Source organism: Dermochelys coriacea, chromosome 1 (assembly GCF_009764565.3).
Source record: "Dermochelys coriacea isolate rDerCor1 chromosome 1, rDerCor1.pri.v4, whole genome shotgun sequence".
In the NCBI taxonomy this organism is placed as follows: Eukaryota; Metazoa; Chordata; order Testudines; family Dermochelyidae; genus Dermochelys; species Dermochelys coriacea.
In genome coordinates, this window is record NC_050068.2 from 57,144,836 (window position 1) to 57,166,432 (window position 21,597).

General features: G+C 44.3%; 1 protein-coding gene across 1 annotated transcript in view; it reads right to left on the minus strand.

Moving 5' to 3' along the window:
- Positions 1–21,597, minus strand: part of LOC119850890 (histone-lysine N-methyltransferase SETDB2-like) — a 102,909-nt gene that overhangs the window by 45,516 nt on the left and 35,796 nt on the right. The window contains exons 11-15 of the mRNA XM_043505100.1: positions 18,067–18,163; positions 16,901–17,009; positions 15,561–15,895; positions 13,644–13,732; positions 12,232–12,339 (exon numbers count right to left, since the gene is read on the minus strand). Of these exons, the coding sequence (XP_043361035.1) occupies positions 12,232–12,339; positions 13,644–13,732; positions 15,561–15,895; positions 16,901–17,009; positions 18,067–18,163 (738 nt within the window). The remainder of the gene's footprint in view (positions 1–12,231; positions 12,340–13,643; positions 13,733–15,560; positions 15,896–16,900; positions 17,010–18,066; positions 18,164–21,597) is intronic.

A 21,597-nucleotide genomic window follows, 5' to 3' on the forward strand; every position in this document is an offset into this window, starting at 1 on the left:
CCCCGGCCCCGATGGCCTCCCCAGCTAAGTCCCCCCCCCCACCAGCGCTGAGCCAAGCCACCGGGCCAAGCTGCCAATCCCCTCAAGTGCCAGGCTGGCCCCAGCACCAGGCCAAGCCACCAGCCCCCCAGCCAAGCCACTGGCCTCTCCGAGCGCCAGCCAAGTCCCAGCACTGGGCTGAGCTCCCCCCCCCCCCCGAAAGCCCTCAGCCAAGCCGCTGGCACCCCCGCCCCTGAAGGCCCTCCACTGGCTGAGCTGCTGGTCCCCGGCACCAGGCCGGCCCCCCCAAGCACTGGGCCCCTGAAGGCTCCCCACCCCAGCCAAACCATCAACCCCAGTGCCAGGTCGAGCCTCTTCACTCCCCCGCCTGCTGCTGGCTCTCATTCCCCCATCCCTGAGGAGGAGGGACGCAGTGAGCAGCATGGACCTCCGGAGGTGGGAGTGGAGTGGAGGAGACATGGCAGGCACAGGCAGCAGCAGCAGGCGGTGGGGGTTTGGGGAAGGGACAGGGCCACTGCAGCCCAGGTGTCTGGCGGCAGGTCGGCAGCACCGCCAGGGAAAGCTAAGGCTTCCCTGGCCTATTATACCCGCCACCCATGGGCGTTGGACTGGAACTGTTGTTTTTACTCTTGTTAAAACGAATCTATGCCAAGTCGTGTCTGGGGTTCAGCTGGAGCTGATAGAGGTGGCGATGTCATCTGGGTCCCTCTCTGGCCTAGTCTAGTCAGGACATCTCTCAGGAGTAGAATGACAAAGGCCTGGGGTCCCAGGAGATGGTGAGGCTTCCTTCAGTAGCCTCTTTCTTCTTATTTTCCCTCCCACCCCGAGTCTCTTTCTTTAAGGACCCAAAAAGGGAGTGGTGAGTGATATAGTCCATCCCCTTATTAATTTGTCTACAATTAGGCCAGTTTCCAACACACCAGTTTATTAGTTTCTAGACCCACATTTTGTTTACCAAGGATGATCTCAGCACAGTCCTTGGGTTATAGCAATAGGCTTCTTTGTTTGGACTAATTCCATTTTGCAGCCTGGTTTTCTTGCCCCTGTTCCAATTAACATTTTTATTATAGGTTACTGTGACATCTTATGATCTTATATTCACTTATTACCATTGAACTCACAGTTAGAGTAAATTTGTAGACCCAATTAGCAGAACAGGTCAAACAAACAAATTCCTGTAATTCATCTCCTGTCATCCTATCATTCATCTGGCTTTTGCAAGCCAGTGCCATTTTCAAACTGCTGTCAGGCAGTGTGAAGGCAATACTGCTGAGCACCACTATCCTGATGGTTATAAATACACATAGCAGTTGAGCAGCCAGATGGCTTTGGATGACTTGGGAAATAGCTAGGGCAGTGCCACAGTGATACGGGATGAGGAAGACAAAATCTAGAAGTTACTTTTGCATGAACTTTTCCTGGAGGGCTTTACTCAGTGGGCTGTCCCTTCTGGCCTTGGTTAACTAGCACTGATTGTTGGAATAGGATAGTGATGTACAACCGGGATGACAAGCAGTGGCAGCAGAAGTTCAGGCTGACAAAGGCCACTTTCCTTGAAATCTATGCGGCACTCATGCTGGAGCTGCAGGGGTGGTACACCAATATGAAAGCTCCCCATCAGTAAGGAGAAGCGCGTGGTCATTGCTGTCTGGAAGCTTACCATTCCTGATTACTACTGGTCAGTAGCTAACCAGTTTGGTGTTGGCAGGTCAGCTATCAAGGATGTTGTCATGGAGGTGTGTTTTGCTACCCCCAGTCATAAAGCTTGGCAGTGCACAGAAGGATATTGATGGATTTGCATGGCTGGGGTTCCTGAATTGTACTGAGGCCAATGATGAGATCCAAGTGCCTATTCTTTGCCCCTATGACAGGCCTCGGAGTTCATCAACAAAAAGATGTATTTTTCCATGGTGCTACAAGGTCTGGTTGCTAACAGTGGTAGTTTCAGCAATATTAATGTGGAGTGGTCTAGAAAGGTCCATGTTTCTGGGACCTTTAGAAACTCAGGCTTATTTTCTGCACTGAGAAGTGGAAATTTTGCTCCCATAAGACCACTATGAACCTAATGGTCTTGTGATTCCTACTGTCCTTTGGGGGGGACCCAGCTTACCAGTGCTTCCTGGCTTATGAAGGCTTCTCCTGGACACTTGGGGAGGAGAAAGGAGCTATTTACATATACTGTAAGTAGCTGCAGGATGTCAGTGGAATGTGCATTTGGAAGGGAAAGTGGAGCTGCCTCATGATGAGGCTGGGAGCTGCTGAACAATATCTGCCTCGTGTGATAGCTGCTTGTTGTGTTTTGTACAACATCTGTGAGAGCAATGGAGGGAGCGTCACTGATGGGTGGACCTGGAGAGGATTTATGGACATTATGAACAGCCAGCAAAGTCTCTGCTAAATGCTGCATCTGGTCAGGGATATAGGGTCAGAGATACATTGTGCTCCTGCTTTGAGGCTTTATGTAAGGCTTTTATTATAGAATCATAGAAATGTAGGCTGAAAGTGACCTTGAGATGTCATTTAGTCCATCCCCCAGCACTGAGGCAGGAACATGTATACCTAGATCATCTCTGACAGGTCAGATTTCCTCACTGGTCAGATTTTCTAAACCTTTCATAATTTTTTGGTGCTCACCTCTGGATTCTCTCCAATTTGTCCACACCTTTCTTAAAGTGTGGTGACAAAACTGGACACAGTACTCCAGTTGAGACTGATCAGTGCTGAATAGAGTAGAATAATTATGTCCCATGTCTTTCATATAACACTCCTGTTATGGTACCACCCAGAATGATCTTAGCCTTTTTTGCAACTGCATCACATAGTTGGTTCATATATATTCAAGTTGTGATCCACTATAACCCCCAGGTCCCTCAGCACCTAGCCAGTTATTCCCATCTTGTATTTGTGCATTTGATTTTTCTTTCTTAAGTGTAGCACTTTGCACTTGCCTCTATTAAATTTCACCATGTTGATTTCAGACCAATTCTCCAATTGATCAAGGTCCTTTCGAATTCTAACCCTATCCTCCAACATGCTTGCAAACCGTCCCAGTCGGTTTCACCTGCAAATGTTATAAGTATACATGCTTATCCAAGTCATTAATTAAAATATTGAATAGTACTGGATCCAGGACTGATCCCTTTGTGATCCCTCTAGGTACATCCTCACAATTTGATAGTGAACTATTTATATATACTCCTTGAGTATGGTTTTTCAACCAGTTTTGGACCTACTTTATAGTAATTTATTTAAGGCTTTACATCAGTACCAGGCAAATTAGATGAAACAATAGTAAAGAATAAAATGGTCAGACACATAGAACAACATAAATTGTTGGGCAAAAGTAAACATGGTTTCTGTAAAGGGAAATCATGTTTTACTAATCTATTAGAGTTCTTTGAAGGGGTCAACAAACATGTGGACAGGGGGATCCGATGGACATAGTGTACTAGATTTTCAGAAAGCCTTTAACAAGGTCCCTTACCAAAGGCTTTTACGTAAATTAAGTGTTCATGGGATAAGAGGGAAGATCCTTTCATGGATTGAGGACTGGTTAAAAGACAGGGAACAAAGGGTAGGAATACATGGTAAATTTTCAGAATGGAGAGGGGTAACTAGTGGTGTTCCCCAAGGGTCAGTCTTAGGACCAATCCTATTCAATTTATTCATAAATGATCTGGAGAAAGGGGTAAACAGTGAGGTGGCAAAGTTTGCAGATGATACTAAACTGCTCAAGATAGCTAAGACCAAAGCAGACTGTGAAGAACTTCAAAAAGATCTCACAAAACTAAGTGACTGGCCAAAATGGCAAATGAAATTTAATGTGGATAAATGTAAAGTAATTCACATTGGAAAAAAATAATCCCAACTATACATACAATATGATGGGGGCAAATTTAGCTACAACTAATCAGGAGAAAGATCTTGGAGTCATCATGGATAGTTCTCTGAAGACATCCACGCCGTGTACAGCAGCAGTCAAAAAAGCAAACGGGATGTTAGGAATCATTAAAGAAAGGGATAGAGAATAAGATGGATAATAGCTTATTGCCCTTAACAGGTAATGATCTAGTGATCTCTCTCCTGCCATCCATCTCCATCCTCTGACAAACAGAGGCTAGGGACGCCATTCCTTACCCACCCTGGCTAATAGCCATTAATGGACTTAACCTCCATAAATTTACCAAGTTTTCTTTTAAACCCTGTTATAGTCCTAGCCTTCACAACCTCCTCAGGCAAGGAGTTCCACAGGTTGACTGTGTGTTGTGTGAAGAAGAACTTCCTTTTATTTGTTTTAAACCAGCTATCCATTTGGTGGTCCCTAGTTCTTATATTATGGGAACAAGTAAATAACTTTTCCTTATTCACTTTCTCCACACCACTCATGATTTTATATACCTCTATCATATCCCCCCTTAGTCTCCTCTTTTCCAAGCTGAAAAGTCCTAGCCTCTTTAATCTCTCCAAAACCTAATAATTTTAGTTGCCCTTTTCTGAACCTTTTCTAATGGCCATACTGGGTCAGACCAAAGTTCCATCCAACCCAGTATCCTGTCTACTGACAATGGCCAATGCCAGGTGCCCCAGAGGGAGTGAACCTAACAGGTAATGATCTAATGATCTCTCTCCTGCCATCCTTTTTCTTATTCACTTTCTCCACACCACTCATGATTTTATATACCTCTATCATATCCCCCCTTAGTCTCCTCTTTTCCAAGCTGAAAAGTCCTAGCCTCTGTTTGTCAGAAGATGGAGATGGACTTTTCAGCTTGGAAAAGAGGAGACTAAGGGGGGATATGATAGAAGTATATAAAATCATGAGTGGTGAGTGAACCTAACAGGTAATGATCTAGTGATCTCTCTCCTGCCATCCATCTCCATCCTCTGACAAACAGAGGCTAGGGACGCCATTCCTTACCCATTTAGCTACAACTAATCAGGAGAAAGATCTTGGCGTCCCTAGCCTCAGTTTGTCAGAGGATGGAGATGGACTTTTCAGCTTGGAAAAGAGGAGACTAAGGGGGGATATGAAAAAAAAATACACTGGCATTAGAAAAGGTTCAGAAAAGGGCCACTAAAATTATTAGGGTTTGGAGAGATTAAAGAGGCTAGGACTTTTCAGCTTGGAAAAGAGGAGACTAAGGGGGGATATGATAGAGGTATATAAAATTATGAGTGGTGTGGAGAAAGTGAATAAGGAAAAGTTATTTACTTGTTCCCATAATATAAGAACTAGGGACCACCAAATGGATAGCTGGTTTAAAACAAATAAAAGGAAGTTCTTCTTCACACAACACACAGTCAACCTGTGGAACTCCTTGCCTGAGGAGGTTGTGAAGGCTAGGACTATAACAGGGTTTAAAAGAAAACTGGATAAATTTATGGAGGTTAAGTCCATTAATGGCTATTAGCCAGGGTGGGTAAGGAATGGCGTCCCTAGCCTCTGTTTGTCAGAGGATGGAGATGGATGGCAGGAGAGAGATCACTAGATCATTACCTGTTAGGTTCACTCCCTCTGGGGCACCTGGCATTGGCCATTGTCGGTAGACAGGATACTGGGTTGGATGGAACTTTGGTCTGACCCAGTATGGCCATTCTTATGTTCTTTTGTATGTTCTTAATTTCATTTAGACATTATTTCATCAGTTTGTTTACAAGAATGTCATGTGGGAGTGGGTCAAAAGCTTTACTAAAATCTAGATACATCATATCTGCTTTCCCTCTATCCACTAGGTCAGTAACTCTGTCAAAGGAAGGAAATTAGGTTGGTTTCTCATGATTTGTTCTTGAAAAATCCATGTTGGCTATTATTTATCAGCTTATTATCCTCTAGGTACTTACAAATTGATTATTTAATAATTTGTTCCAGGTATGGAAAGTAGGTTGTGACTGGTCTATAATTCCCTGGGTCCTCTTTGTTCCCCTGTTTAAATATAGGTACCACGTTTGCCCTTCTCCAGTCCTCTGGGAACTCACCTGTCCTCTTTGAGTGCTTTCCTCAATTATGCTTTGTGCAATGCTTTTATGCGATTTTTCAGCCAAGTTACGAATAAATAATAAACTGAGTTTTAAATAGTAAAAACCTTCATTGAACATAGAGTACATACTGTACTTAAAACCAGTGGAACTGTGGCAAACATGCCTGAAGTACTGAGTGCAACCATGTTTTTGCTGATAGGGTCACAAACATGTAGGTGGGGGGTTGTGACTGTTTTTAATGTCCTATAGTATGATGAAGGAAGGGCTTGTGTGTAGTAGTTGAGGAAGTGGAGGGGTGCTCCCAGTATGCAGTGTTCTCAAAGGGCTGCAGGATGTGGCTAGGTAGGTTGGACTGTTGGCCACAGTGTTCTCCAGCAGAGCTGTCTGTATCATTTCCAGTAGCTATGCCTGCATGTCCTTTCCTTTGTGGATGTGCTTTAGCCTGTTCCTTGTCTGCTTCTCTCTCCTACGATTCATGCTGAAGGAGATCTTCCCTTTCACTCTTCAGTCTTCTCCCTCTGCTAGCATGCAGCTTTGAGCACTAAACTTGTCCTCCTTTGTCCCCTTTCTGCGACCCCAGATATTTTCCAGACATTCAATGATAACGTTCCTGTTTGTGTAGTGTATTGAATGCTAGGAGAGCAGAGAAAGAGCACAAGTTATTCTAGTTTATCTGTGCCAACAATGATAAAATGTTGCTTTTTCCTTTATTTCATGATGCCGTTCCCTTGGCCTTTTCCCAGTCTGGGTGAGCTTGGAGATGGTAAAACGTTTTCCAATTTAGTTCTCCTTTGTTTGGAACCCCTGTACAGGTGCTGGATTGATGGTGGGCAAGAAGAAGCAGGAGGGGCCACACTAGTAATTGCATGTGCATCTCTGCAGGCTGTCCTTACAGTGGAGGATGTTATCCTGAGGTATGTCCGTAAAAGGCAGAGAAGGATCTTGTTCACAATGGTAAGGGACAAACCAGAAAGTTATGCTGTGCCGTTATTTACCGGCATGGTTCCCCCACCCAGACCAGATGGTGCAGGAGTGGAAAGGCAGCCCCAAGAAAGCTGCATTGTTTGGCAGTGTGCCTTTCAATGTAGAGCACTATTTCTGCCTTACGTTCTCTGTAATAACACTAGCAGATCAGCACAAGATGCACTGCAAAATAAACAGACTTTTGGAATAACTGTTCTGAACCCGAATGGTTAACTATTGCTGAGGCTGTGATTAAAAATAGCTGTGAATGCCTTATAATCTCTGTGCACTTTGAACTGTCTCTAGCCTAATTTGGGCAATTTACTTCCTAAAATGTAAAGGTAGGTAAAAGCACAGGGCATTGATAAACTGTCTGCTAAAGTGCTCCTTCTCTAACTATTGCTACAGTAAACATACCTGCCATGGTGGTAGAATCTCCTTCCTTAGAGGTTTTTTAAGGTCAGGCTCGACAAAGCCCTGGCTGGGATGATTTAACTGGGACTTGGTCCTGCTTTGAGCAGGGGGTTGGACTAGATGACCTTCTGGGGTCCCTTCCAACCCTGATATTCTATGATTCTATGATTCATGCAGTGGGGGAAGGGCATTAAGCAGCATAGGAAGGGAGAGGTGTGGGAGGAGGCTGGCACATCTGGCCAATGATTGTGGGATTCAGTATTTCACAGAAATTAATGGATTAGAACTTGAATACTGGAGCACAGGCACTGTTTTGAGCACATTGGGAGGATGGGAATGGGATACAATAAAAGCTGAGTAGACAGAGGGAGACTCCTAACTTTCATCTGTGTAACATTCCCCACAGCTGAAGAGCTCTATATAGCTCAAAAGTTTCTCTCTCTCACCAACAGAAGCGGGATCACTAAAAGATAATACCTGTCATGCACCTTATCTGCATAACATGGCAGTGAACAGAACAAAGCTGTTGTTTAAATCCCCCTATATGGTTGTATTATAGAATAGCACATATTACTTACTAGAAGAGGTTCTCTTCCAAGCACTGTCAGGCTGGGTCTCGGCTTGGGATATGGGGGCCATCTCTGGCCCTGGCCCTGGCCTGGGATTTTATGTTCTGAAGAAATCCTGGCTGTCAAGGGCAATTTATTTTTGCTTGGGGTCCCATTCGGGGACTGTGGTTGGGTGGTGGGTCTTTGGTGCTGTCCAACATATGACAGGGTTTGGTGTGTGGGGGTCTCCTTGACAAAAATGCAATCCAGTGTCTCATAGAAGGCACAGGTAGTGCTACTGTTGCTAGAGGCCTTGTTGATGTGTCTGGCATGTTTATAATCCTACAAGGGCTCTTTTGCTTTGTTGTGGCAATGGGGTGTGTCCAAGGAGTGCCATCTCTCCCTTTGCTTTGCTAGCTGCTCAGATGTCTTGGCATTCTGATGACTGCTGGAAGATGGGACTGGACATGTTCCCATCCCGAGGCCAGGGAAGTCCAGTACTTCCCTATAGGTCCTGGTGGAAGCACAGGGCCTGACTACTATAGTATCTGACTCTGAGTGTGTGAACTGATTATGAGCTGGAATCACAAAGAGCCGCACCAGGTTGTGTACCAGTATTTAAACAGGGAGGTGAGAACTGCTCAAGATGACCCTGGAACAGTCTCTGGCACAAAGGTAAAGAGACAGGCCAACCCAGATGTGCAGTGTGGGATGGCAGTGGGATGATTGCTAGACGCAGAACAGTTAATTTGAAATGAGGCTGCATCAGTCCAATATATATCTAATCTGTTTCTAAAATAGATTAATTTAGAGATACCAGATACTTTGAAAAAAGCACTTGTGTGTGTAGACATAGAGCAGCTTATCCTGAAAATACTTTCCTGCATAGACAAGCCTAATTATTTTGGAATAAAATCACTTTTATTCTGGAATAGAGGGTCCTCATGGGGAGCTGTTGTGGATTCATTATTCTGGAATAACTGCTGGTCAGTTTCTCCATGTAGGCAAGCCCTTAGATTGTATTTAAAATTGAGAGCAAGGTGTGGGCAATCTTGTTTCCAGATCCTTATATAAGCTCCTAAAAGGTCAGAACTTGATGTAATAAAGTTACATCAAGTAACTTTCTGGATTTATCTTTCCAGAAATCTAGTTGTAATTTGAGTATCAATGGGGATTTGACGCCTCAGGGCCTTACTAATGAGTTATAGCAGGGGTTCCCAAACTCCCCCCCGCCAAAGACCACTTGGCATTTAAGTGTCCCAGACACTTTTCATTTCCAGTACTACTGGAATGCCCCCACCAGCATGAAAACAGCCCAGTCAGCATGATCTATCATGCACAGTGCGAGAGGTCACACTGTATGGAAGATGCAATTTTGAGAATTGGCTTCACTTACTGGCTTCAATTCTGCCCAGTTTCAGGAGGGATTAAAAAGTTATTTCCATCTAATGGATGTTTGGTAGCTTCTATATGAGTTTGGTTAGTCCCAATTCTAGATCCCAAGTCAAACTGACACTGACCACTATGCTTTCCACTAGACTGTAAAACCCTTCAGAGCAGGGACCATCTCTTACTATGCATTTGTACAGTGCCTAGCACAATGGGACCTAGATCTGGGTTGGGCTCCCTGGTGTGAGAGCTCCTTTAGCTGGGGCTAAAATCACCTTACTCACTATAAACCTGGAACGTTGGCAACAATTCTCACCTGCACGTTGGTGGTTGGCATAGGAAACTCAAAAATCAAAGAACGTTTAAAAGAAAATCTTAATATTTTGGGGCCAATCCTCTGATTTTTGAACTTTTGGAGTTGACAATCCAGTTAGCTCTCCAGCCAGAGAAAGAGATTCCTTCCCAAAATCCCCTACAGAGCCAGGCTCCATCTGCCTACCCACACCTGAAACCCATCTAGAAATGCCCTGGCCCTATTCCATGGCATGGCTACGCTACCATTGCCCTGCGAGCTCCATATAGTAAATGCCCCCACACCCCAATCCTCATTCCTGAGGGAATATTTGGCAGAAATTCTACAAGGTGAACCACTGAAGTAGCTTTGGCTTAGTCAATATCCATCAGGTTTTATCACAGGAGGGCAGAATTTGGCCCCAAGTCTATTTTGTAAAAATTAACTTGTGAACAAATAATTAATAAACACTTCCTTTTTGCCCCAGCAAAAATAAATAGAAAGCTGGCATTTCTCCTACAAGAATGTTATCATTTGTAATTCCAGGGCCTTATCCTGGAGTTTCACTTGCACACATATTGGTGAACTTTTCAGTCGTGGCACAGAGACTAATCAGTGATTTGTGTTTTCCTGTCTATGTACACAAGACACATAGCTGAAAGTTGTTCGGCACTCTGGAGTTAAGTAAACCATAGTTTATTCTAACATATGCAGCCTTATGTAAATAGAAAAGGAGGACTTATGGCACCTTAGAGACTAACAAATATATTTGAGCATAAGCTTTCGTGAGCTACAGCTCACTTCATCGGATGCGTAGAATGGAACATATAGTTAGAAGATATATATATATATATATACATACAGATAAGTTGGAAGTTGCCACTCAAACTGTGAGAGGCTAATTAGTTAAGATGAGCTATTATCAGCAGGAGAAAAAAACTTTTGTAGTGATAATCAAGATGGCTCATTTAGACAGTTGACAAGAAAGTGTGAGGATACAGAAAATAACAGAATGGCACTAGCGGTCACCTTCAGCCCCCAACTAAAACCTCTCTAGCGCATCATCAAAGATTTACAACCTATCCTGAAAAACGATCCCTCATTCTCACAGATCTTGGGAGACAGACTAGTCCTCGCTTACAGACAGCCCCACAACCTGAAGCAAATACTCTCCAGCAACCACACACCAAAAACACTAATCCAGGAACCTATCCTTGCAACAAAGCCCGATGCCAACTCTGTCCACGTATTTATTCAAGTGACACCATCATAGGACCTAATCACATCAGCCACGCCATCAGGGGCTCATTCACCTGCACACCTACCAATGTGATATACGCCATGTGCCAGCAATGCCCCTCTGCCATGTACATTGGCTAAACCGGACAATCTCAAGGCAAAAGAATAAATGGATACAAATCTGACAACAGGAATCATAACATTCAAAAACTGTTTGAAGAGGAGAATGCTTCAACCTCTCTGGCCACTCAGTAACAGACTTAAAGGTGGCAATTTTGCAACAGAAAAGCTTCAAAACCAGACTCCAACAAGAAACTGCTGAGTTTGAATTAATATGCAAACTAGATACCATTAACTTGGGTTTGAATAGAGACTGGGAGTGGCTGGGTCATTACACATATTGAATCTATTTCCCCATGTTAAGTATCCTCACACCTTTTAGTCAACTGTCTAAATGGGCCGTCTTGATTATCACTACAAGTTTTTTTCTCCTGTTGATAATAGCTCATCTTAACTAATTAGCCTCTCAGTTTGTAAGGCAACTTCCAACTTATCTGTATGTGTATATCTATCTTCTTACTATATGTTCCATTCTATGCATCCGATGAAGTGGGCTGTAGCCCACAAAAGCTTATGCTCTAATAAATTTGTTAGTCTCTAAGGTGCCACAAATACTCCTGTTCCTTTTGCGGATACAGACTAACATGGCTGCTACTCTGAAGCTTCCTGCAAGTCATTAGTTGAAAATTATTACATATATTGTTTAGCTCTACAGCAACAAGCAATTTTGGCTCAAAGGCATGTGGAGCTGGGAGTTGACTCAGAGCTAAAGTACTCAGACCATAAGTTATTCTCTCACAAAATTCCCTGATGCCTAAGGGAAGGTGCATAGGCCTGGCTTGTTTCATACTTATGACTCATAATAGACTACAACTTGTACTAAATAAGCTGTAGAAGATGCTACAAGCAGTCAAACACAGCAGATCTTTCCATATTTTTTCCAGAAGTCAAGTTCCAATCAATTAAAAATAAAAAAAACAACAAAGGACTGAGGCTGCTTTACGTCTTATTAGATACAATGCCACTCACTTCCATTTTTGAATGAGAAAATACAAGCCCAGAGCAAAGAAATAGCCTAGGTACAGTTTTATGCTTTTGCTTATGACAAACACATTTCTTCTGCAAGAGACAAAAAAGCAAGCAGTGGCACATTTAAAAATAATCAGATTCACACATCTCATCAGCACAGGCCCTTTACTTAGAAGGGATTAAATTAGTCTAGCGCACAGGCTTGTACGAGTCCACTGGAGAATTGTAATTCTGCTGCACACAGTATAGTCCTTTCTTGCAAGTGAATTTCAAATTTACATGGAAGTGGGGTAGTTGTAAACATTTTTCTATAATATTTTTTTCCTGCACTTCTGGACCCCACACTGACAGGAGATCTCTGTCTCTGGCATGCTTCCAGCTTCATAACCATAATCCCATGTGAGTTCGGTTCCAGCTTTCACATGCCTAGGAAACAAAAAACACTGTCAGTTAATATATTCATTAACTGAATCTACCTCTGTACTGCGTTTGCAATTTGCCACCAACTACTTGCAGGGGGTTCCTGAAATAGTGGGGTGAAGGGAGGGTGGCACAGAGAGAGCTGTGAGGGGTGCAGGTGGGAAATGAAGGAATGCAACCAGGAGCCTCTGCTGTGTGCAATGTGCTCTGCCTCAGAATCAACAGAGTGTGCAACCTCCTTGTGAATGTTCTATTAGAAAAACCTAAGATGTGCTAAGACTTTTATCAGGTCCTGGGATCTGGGTTGCAGAAGTCAAACACAACTCTCTCTGATGTCTACATAAATTCAGCTAAAAATCCGTAAAAGTGTCTGTATGGCAGTAGAAGTAGTCTAGTCTCTCTAACTACAGCGTACCATCAATCAAACCCTGGAATACCATACACTGGATATGGAGCCTAATGGGTTGGGTCAGAGAGAGAGCATGAGGAACTTGCCATTATCCTAGGTCTTGCAGTCCTTAGACAGAATCATTCCAGAGAGTTAATGTGGTTCCATTAAAACCTATCCTCCAGGAATTCTTGCAGGCCACGAAGGCTATGGTTACACGGCAAAAAAAAAAAAAAAAAATCCGTGGCTGGCCTATGCCAACCGACTCGGGCTTGCAGGGCTATTTCATTGCTGTGTAGATTTCCAGGCTTGGGTGGGAACCCGAGCTCTGGGACCCTCCCACCCCACGCCTGTTAGTATACACAGCAATGAAATAGCTGCACAGCCCGAGCCCCAGTCGGCTGGCACGGGCCTGCCGTGGATTTTTCTTTGCTGTGTAACCATAGCCTTTGTGGCCTGCAAGAATTCCTGGAGGACAGGTTTTAATGGAACCACATTAGCTCTCTGGAATGATTCTGTCTAAGGACTGCAAGACCTAGGGTAATGGCAAGTTCCTCATGCTCTCTCTCTGAGCCAACCCATTAGGAAAATATACTAAAAGGAACAATTATTTTTTGTGCAGTGAATAGAATGCTTATACATGATTGCCAAAGGACAGTTCTGAAGACAAGGCCCATATTTCCACAGAACAGGTACAGCACTGGAAGTCACAAGGCAAGCTTTCCCCACGTAACACTAGAGAAAATCTCTCTTGTGGTGACAACATAGTTTAGTTCCCTTACCCATTCAGGCCTTGGTCTCTGACGAGATCACCAATAAGAATGTGGTTTTTGTCATTGGGACACTCATCTACTGGAAAATAATGTGATACTTTTCTAACAGTTTTGCTTTGAATGAACATTAAAAAAAAGATAATTCCAACCTGTTTGTGAAGAATGCCACCCAAGGGAAATTTCTGTTGTGCGTCTCTACAAAAACACTCTGTACAAAGAGATTTGGGCAGCAGCTATGCTGTGAAACAAAATAATTGATTTAAAATTAATCAGTAGAATGCTCAGTCTCTGGCTGTAGAATGTTTTTTACCCCCAAACATTTGTAACATGCTTAAAAAAAGAGAAAAGACATCCCTCTTGCTACTCTTTTACCACCCACATTTAGCATGCAGCAGTTTTTGCTATAATTAGGTCACTTGGAAGGAAGGACTATCTCCAGCATTTCTAAAATAACAATTTTTTGTCTTGAATAATCAAGTTCTTTTGTCAGTCTGCACTTAAATAGTTTATGGTGAGATTTTTCTCTCTTAATTTGACACAGGAACAAAAGTCATCACCATCAATAATAAATTAAAGATGCTATGCTGTCAGATAAGAGAGCAATCTTTGGGAGCACAGGCGTGAATAAAACAATTCCAAGTGTGTGGAAATTGCCAGGCAGAGGTGAGGAGTGCTTACAGTTAGGGAGGGTTGGCACGGTTTGATTTATGTAGTTAGGTACCAGTAAATATTGATTTCACCTAACACACAGAAATGGACGAAAAAACATCCGTCAATGGCAGCCTCTCTCAAGCTCAGTGCCTGCAGAAATCCAGCGTCACTGGCCCCGTGGCCATGCAGGGAGTTATTTGCAGCTCTACTGTCACGGCCCAGAGTAGAGGGCCATCCTCGGGCAGGAGCCGTTCAGCAGCGGGGAGGCTTCCTCACAGCCCAGGCCAGGGGTCTTTGCTCTGCCTCAGCAGGACTGCAGCCTGCACCTGCAGGTATCAGGTGTCACTGGCTCTGCAGCTGTGCTGGGAGTCCTCTGCAGCGTCGCTGTCATGGTCCCATTCACTCACTCATCCTGCCCTCACAGCCCTGGCCTGGGGCTGGGCCAGGACCACAGCCTCCCCGGCTCCTTGTGCCTTGGCATCTCAGGCCCCTCACCTGTACAGGGAACCACCTGCTGCCCTGCTATCAGCGCTGCACTAACCCCAACCCCTCTTAATTTCTCACAACTGAAAATTAAAATGGTTAAAAATGGGAAAAAATGCTTAAATAAAAATTGATATTAATCATCAAAATTACAAAAAATAAAGTTCAAATTCTGCCAAGCCCAGTTAGACACATACACAGGTGTATGCACACGGACAGTCATCTGACAGGTTATCATTATCTCTGTTCTACATTAAGGAGCATAATGTCAATGTTTGTGTAGATTTTGGCTTGACATACCTATAAATGCCCATGGGAAAAACAAGGCCAGTCTTATGTGTGTGCAGATGAGAGTTTCTAGTACTCATATCGCTGGGAGCATTTTGAAAATTCAATCAATTGAATTAAATCAATTGGCAGATTTATTGGCTATATACCTGGATAATGTGGGTATCTACACAGCACTGCCTAGAACAGCCAGGTCCCCTCTCAGCATGCGCTAGGTTGAGTGGGAAACCTGGGAAGGATTCTTTAGTAGATAGTTTTTACATGTGTACAGGTCAGGAGTAAGGATGGAAATTTCACAGAGCATTATGCAACTTATCCTTGAATTGACACAAACAACAGTTTACAATGGTGTCGGAAAATGAATGGGGCTGAAAGGAGACCTGCAATCTAGTCAAGCATCCAGCCCACGCTCTGATCCAATGTAGCACCCAGTGGCAAGGCCATTCAACATGCAGCAAGAAATCCTCATAATCTAGGGCTATTTGATTTCCTGCCCCAAAATAAAAACACACACTACTCATCCTGGGAGAAGAGAAGAGTAGAATTTTGAAAAACTCATTAATACCTTTTGTTTGTGCAAATAAGCAAATTTAAAAAAAATTAAAGTGATTTAACAGCACACACATTTACCAGTGGTTACTTACATTAAGAAATCGGCCCACATTTCCTTCTTTTGTGGCATCCAATAAATAAATATTTTCTTTATTAGAATTCTTCAGAGGGGTCGCATCACCTTCTGCCTCCTCATTACAGAGCGGATCTTGTGTGTATCTCCTATTTTTTTTGTCTTTGAAGTCATCTCTTTGGAGTAGGCTCATGGACTGTTTCATAGCATGTGCATCATCCAGTCTGGCTGATTTACCACCTCTAGCATCTTCTGGAGATGGCCTTTTTTCTTTAGATTTTGCAGTATCTGTGATGCTTGGCTCAGACTGCATGGTTTCCTCTTGTTCTCCTAGCTTTTCCTGCAGGTTGGGTTCTGTCAACAGAAATTTCAAGAGATCAAAAGAACACATTATTTGTTTGCACCAACTGAAAATGACTCAGCAATGATAATATGGGTAACATTGCAAACTTAAATGCGTTTGGCTTATTTGACGCTAAATGCCCACCTACTCCTGAACTGGCTTATTTCCTCTGGTATGTATGGATCTCAAATGATTCCTTGTCACCTTCAGAAGCATAGCAGAAGCTCTGCCCCTATCCATACCTCACCTCTACTGGTTCCCTAAAGCCCCACTAGCACTCTGCACTGATAATTCAGCTCAATTTCTTGCTTCCCATGTCATTTCCCATAAATGCCTATGCTTCCCCCCTCAGTGCCTGGAACAGCCCCCCAAACCTTGTGCATGATCCAATCTCCCCTCGCACTCCTATTCAAATCCTCTCTCAGAACTCACTTCTTCCAGCTTGTATTTTAATGCCAATCTCCATCTGCATTCTGCACAGCATCCCAAATTTTAATAAGGCATTAATAAGATGCATATTCAACAGCATATGTTTCCCAGGATCTTTTACAGCTGAGCCCTTCTTTTTCCCATATCTCCCTGCCCCTCTTCGCTTATTGCTAACCATTGCTGTGTCAGACTAATAAATAGCCCAATTCTGCCCTTCGCCCCCCTGGAAGACACTGGAGGCAGTAGAAGTACAGGATGCTTACCACCTTTCCAGGAGTGCTCAGATCTTCCAGGATCAGGCCATTACACTGTAGACTACTCAGGACAGGGAACCTTTATTTATTTTTAAATTCTGAGTCTTTAAGCACTATCCACATCTATGGTGTAATAAATAATAATCGGAGTGGCTGCTAAGGCTTGTCGGTAGGACACACTAAGTGCTATACCGATAATGCCACTGTAGTTAGAGATATGGCATTTAAACAGGTTTGCACACATTCAAAGACTGTTTTCTACAGTGCAAGTGTATCGCCTGACTGGGCATAAGTGTGCTAACCAGTGTAATATTTATAGCTCTGCAAACCTACTTTCCTTTTCTTTTTTGGTTCCAGTGGTTAGTTTTGTTCTGGTTGACGGCTGGGGCTGAGAACTATCATCTTCATCCGAGCTGGCATCGTGCACCAGTGTAGCGACTCCCTTAAAAGAAATAAGGTTGTGAGGTACTGTGTTCTATGTATCTCTGCAAAGGCCCTGGAGTTCAAGTTTCAAATCTACTGTAATCTGTTGTTTTGACTGAGTGAGTTTTAACCGGCTAAATTGCAAGCCTAGACATCATAATTCAGAATTATCCAGACAAGCCTCCCAGAACACAGGCCCCAGTGCAGCAAAATACTTAAGAATGGGTTTCACTTTAAGTCCCACTGATTTCAATAGGTTTTAAGCACATGCTTAAATACATGCTTAAGTGTTTTACTGAATTAGGGTGTAAGCTAGCTCTGTATGCAGAGCTAACTGAAATGGACTGGGTCAGCAAGATTCCTCCCCTTTCACTACAAACCAGTGACTAATCATGGGACTTCCAATACTGTCCGTTTCTGGTATGAAGCTCTCATACATGTTGCCTGAATCAGCTGTGAAGCTAATCACTCACTGATACTAGCATGGTCAACTCACGTGCGACCAGCACCTTCTCTTGTGCATGTGTCCTGAGCGAATACTTCCTGCTGCTCCATATTAGATCATGTGACAGATCAAATTCTCCAGTCTGTGCTGTAGCAGCAGAGCATAAGGCCCTGACCACTAGTGCAGCAAGGGATGCTGCAGCTTTGAGTTTGGCTCCCAACAGTGTTTATCTTTTCCTCTCCTATTTCATCAGTTAGGCGGGACATGGAAGATGTTGCAGTTGCAGGGAGGAGAGAGAGTTGCTTACACTTTGAGGGAGTGTTGTTTCCTGGAGACAGTCCTGGGGGCTGTGTATATGTACAGGGAAGGGAAGTGAGGAGACTGTGGAAGTACTTAGTGCTAGTCTCAGAGACAGCTCAAGGAGCACATACTGTGCACATGCTGGCAGGAAGACGGGGGAAGGGATGGGGCCAGTGCCAGCAGCAGGCGGGGCTATATCGCAGAAGTCCCATGATAGATGCAAGTAAGAAAGGCTGTTTAAAAAAAATCTTGATAAGGTCATAAATAACTGCCTTTCCACTTCACTGAATATGTATAATTTTGAATACAATCTGTTATTCGGCATTTTTACCAGTTTTAGCCGGCGAGTCTGAAGAATAGCAGTTCTGGTTTTAGGCCTAATGGCTGGGCTTCTCAGATTCCTTGGATTATATCCATATTTCTGAACCCTGCACAGAGATGGCAAAAGGATTTTATGCAAGACTAAAGACCGATAAAAGAACTCTTGCAACACCTATTTCACTAATATTTTCCAGTTTGTACAGAACAGACTGCAAAGCCTGCAGTCAATACTCAGTAGAAATCTTGTGGCAGATTTGCCTCAGCAGAGACTGCAGGAGTTGGCCTCACTGATACTCTTAAAAGGCGGGTTTCAGAGTAGCAGCCGTGTTAGTCTGTATTCGCATCCGATGAAGTGAGCTGTAGCTCACGAAAGCTTATGCTCTAATAAATTTGTTAGTCTCTAAGGTGCCACAAGTACTCCTTTTCTTCTTAAAAGGCGGACCATCATACACTGTTCATGCTTTATTGTTAAAGGAAACTGAGAGTTGCTTGTATATCCCACAGACATTTTAAAAACAAACAATCAGTTCTTCCTTAATGTTCCTCTCAGGAGCCAAATTCTATCTATTCATCCATCTAGGTTCTTGTACCATGCTCATCACTGAACTAAGAGTATCTACATTCAGCGTTCTGGGTTTTCCGTGCTATAGCTGTTAATACCTCAAACTGGAAGGCACAATTTGCAAGGAGAGAAACTGTAAACATACCACTGAAACAAACAAAATCCTATAAAGACTAAAAAAACCTTAACTCCCTGTGATGCGGTGTTCACTCCACACTTGCCCTGAAAGGGTTACTGCAGACTAAGAAGGGGGCTAATTAACCCAACAGGCCATGGCTGAGAGGAGTCAGGTGGCCACGTAATCCCCTGACAGAGTGAGGGAGCCCAGCTGAGGAGGAAGGAGCTGGGCTGGGGCTATAAAGGCAGGCTGGAAATTGGTAGCAGAAAGGGGCTGCTGGGAAAGTCTGCAGTCACTCTCTGGGAGAAGGAGAGGTATGTTTGGGCTGGCCAACCCACAGAGGGAGGAGGCCAGGAAGGTAGGACAGGACTCAGGGAAAGGCAGTAAGGTCTAGAAGGGAACAGACCTTGTCTGCTAACTAAAGGGTCCCTGAACTGAAACCCAGAATAGAAGGTGGGCCTGGGTTCCCCTGCCAGCCACTGAGGGAGAAGCACTACAAGGCAGTGAATGGGATGACTGCCTAGGACTGCTGGCAAGGAAAGACTTTCCAACCCCAGAAGGGGAACCATTTGGTGACCTGGCTGGAGGACCAAGTCACGAAGAGGTGGCAGTAGTTTGTGGAGCGAGAGAGGGACTGCAGACTGGCAGAGAGAGACAGAGGGATGGCTAGCAACCATGGGAAGAGGCGCTGACCTAATCAGTTATTCCACAGAGTGACCAGGAGGAGGTGCCATCCTAGCAGTGAGTGGAGCACCCCGGCACACCCTCTTAACAGAAGGGAAAGGTAGGATATGACCCTTAGAAATTACACTCTTTTTATTCAAAGTCACCTTTGGTTTAATATTATGAACCATTTACATTGCAGTAGCATCTACAGGCATCAGCCAGGATGGAGCTGTACTATGCTAGTCACCCATAGGATCATGCAGTAAGTGACAGTCCCTGCTTCAGAAATCTTGTAATCTATACAATTAATATAACCCTACCCCTCATAGTGTTTCCTGTAACTTATTGTGTATAATATTAGTAAAATTTGGCTAATCACTGATAACTATATAACTTATACAGTGATTCATTCCAAATAGAATTGGGTTTCCGTGGTGTTGAAAATGTGAGTCTGAACATGGACAATTGGCTTGGTTTATGGAAAGGAGCATGTGTCAGCTTTGCTATCAATTTCATAGTTATAGTTTTTGTATTCACAAACTATGTATCTGAATCACTTGTGATTTGCTCCAGCCTACCTCAGAGACCTCTACTCCCCTCTCTGACACTCCACACAGTCTTGACCATGTTCCTGCAAAAGCCTTCTCTCCTACAGCTCCTGAAATTTGGAACCAGCTGTCCTCCTTCCTGTAGCTTTCTACCACCTTTCATCTCACAACTGAAAATATACACATGCAGTCACTGCCTTGCCCACAACTCCTGATTTACTGTCTGACCCAAGTGTTTTGAGAGACAGTGTGCAGGGAAGATTCCATACAAAATATTGGTGGTAGTTTTAAAGAGTTGGCTATCTGAGGATCTCAAAGTGCTTTACAAAGCCTTACAATAAACCTCTAGCATGAGGTACTAAAGATTTGCACCCACTATATGGAGGGGTAAACTGAGGAAGAAAGTTTCAGAGGTCGCAGGGCTGGCAGGGAATAGAATTCAGGAGATCTGACTTGGCCTCTTCCTGTAAAGACTACATCATGCTGCCTGCCAAACATGGGTGGAGCCACGATTGACCCGCCTGATGCAGCCACCATTGACCCACTGCCGGACACCTAGGCCACTGTGGCCCAGCCCCTTCCCCTCCCTGTTCCACCCCTTCCTCAAGGGCCCCACCATCTGCTGCTGCCGGTAAGTCTTCCTCCACTCCACACCCCCCTCTCCAGAGGTCCCTGCCGCTCGCAGCATCTCTCCTCTCCTCCACAGGGGTGGAGAGATGTGGTGAGGAGGCAAGTGGCAGTTTGGGGGGTTCTTGCAGTGGACGGGTGAGGAGGTGAGCAGCAGGCGGGGAAGGGGTCTCGCAGCTGGTGGGGGCGGGGGTGAGGAGGTGAGCAGCAGGAGGGGTGAGGAGGTATGTGGTAGGTGGGTGACCAGGTGATGGAGTGGATGGGGGGGGGTGAGGAGGGACAGGGTTTTTTGTGGGGGGTGGTGGTCTCATGATTGGACACCATAAGCGGGGGTAGGACAGGCTCAGGGCAGAGCAGGGGTGGAGTGTGTGTGTGTGTGTGTGTGTGTGTGGGGCTGCAGGTGGCAGAGGCGGGGCAGGGAGCTAGCCTCCCCCCGCCTTCACCTGACACCCATGCTTCCAAAGTAACAAGTTTACTTTACAGACAAGCCATCGTTTGCTTCTGGAAATTCTCATAAGCTGCTAAAGCTCCCGAGATGAGCTCCCCTCACTGAACACACTATTGCATCTCCATGAAACTGATTGCAAGATTAGGGCCTTATGCTATGTCTACACTAACAGATGGAACAGATGGCCAGGATCCCCTGGGGGACTAACATGAAAGGGAAGGGAGTCCAGGAGTGCTGGCTGTATTTCAAGGAATCCCTGTTGAGGTTACAGGGACAAACCATCCCGATGAGTCGAAAGAATAGTAAATATGGCAGGTGACCAGCTTGGCTTAATGGTGAAATCCTAGCGGATCTTAAACATAAAAAAGAAGCTTACAAGAAGTGGAAGGTTGGACATATGACCAGGGAAGAGTATAAAAATATTGCTCGGGCATGTAGGAAAGATATCAGGAGGGCCAAATCGCACCTGGAGCTGCAGCTAGCAAGAGATGTCAAGAGTAACAAGAAGGGTTTCTTCAGGTATGTTGGCAACAAGAAGAAAGCCAAGGAAAGTGTGGGCCCCTTACTGAATG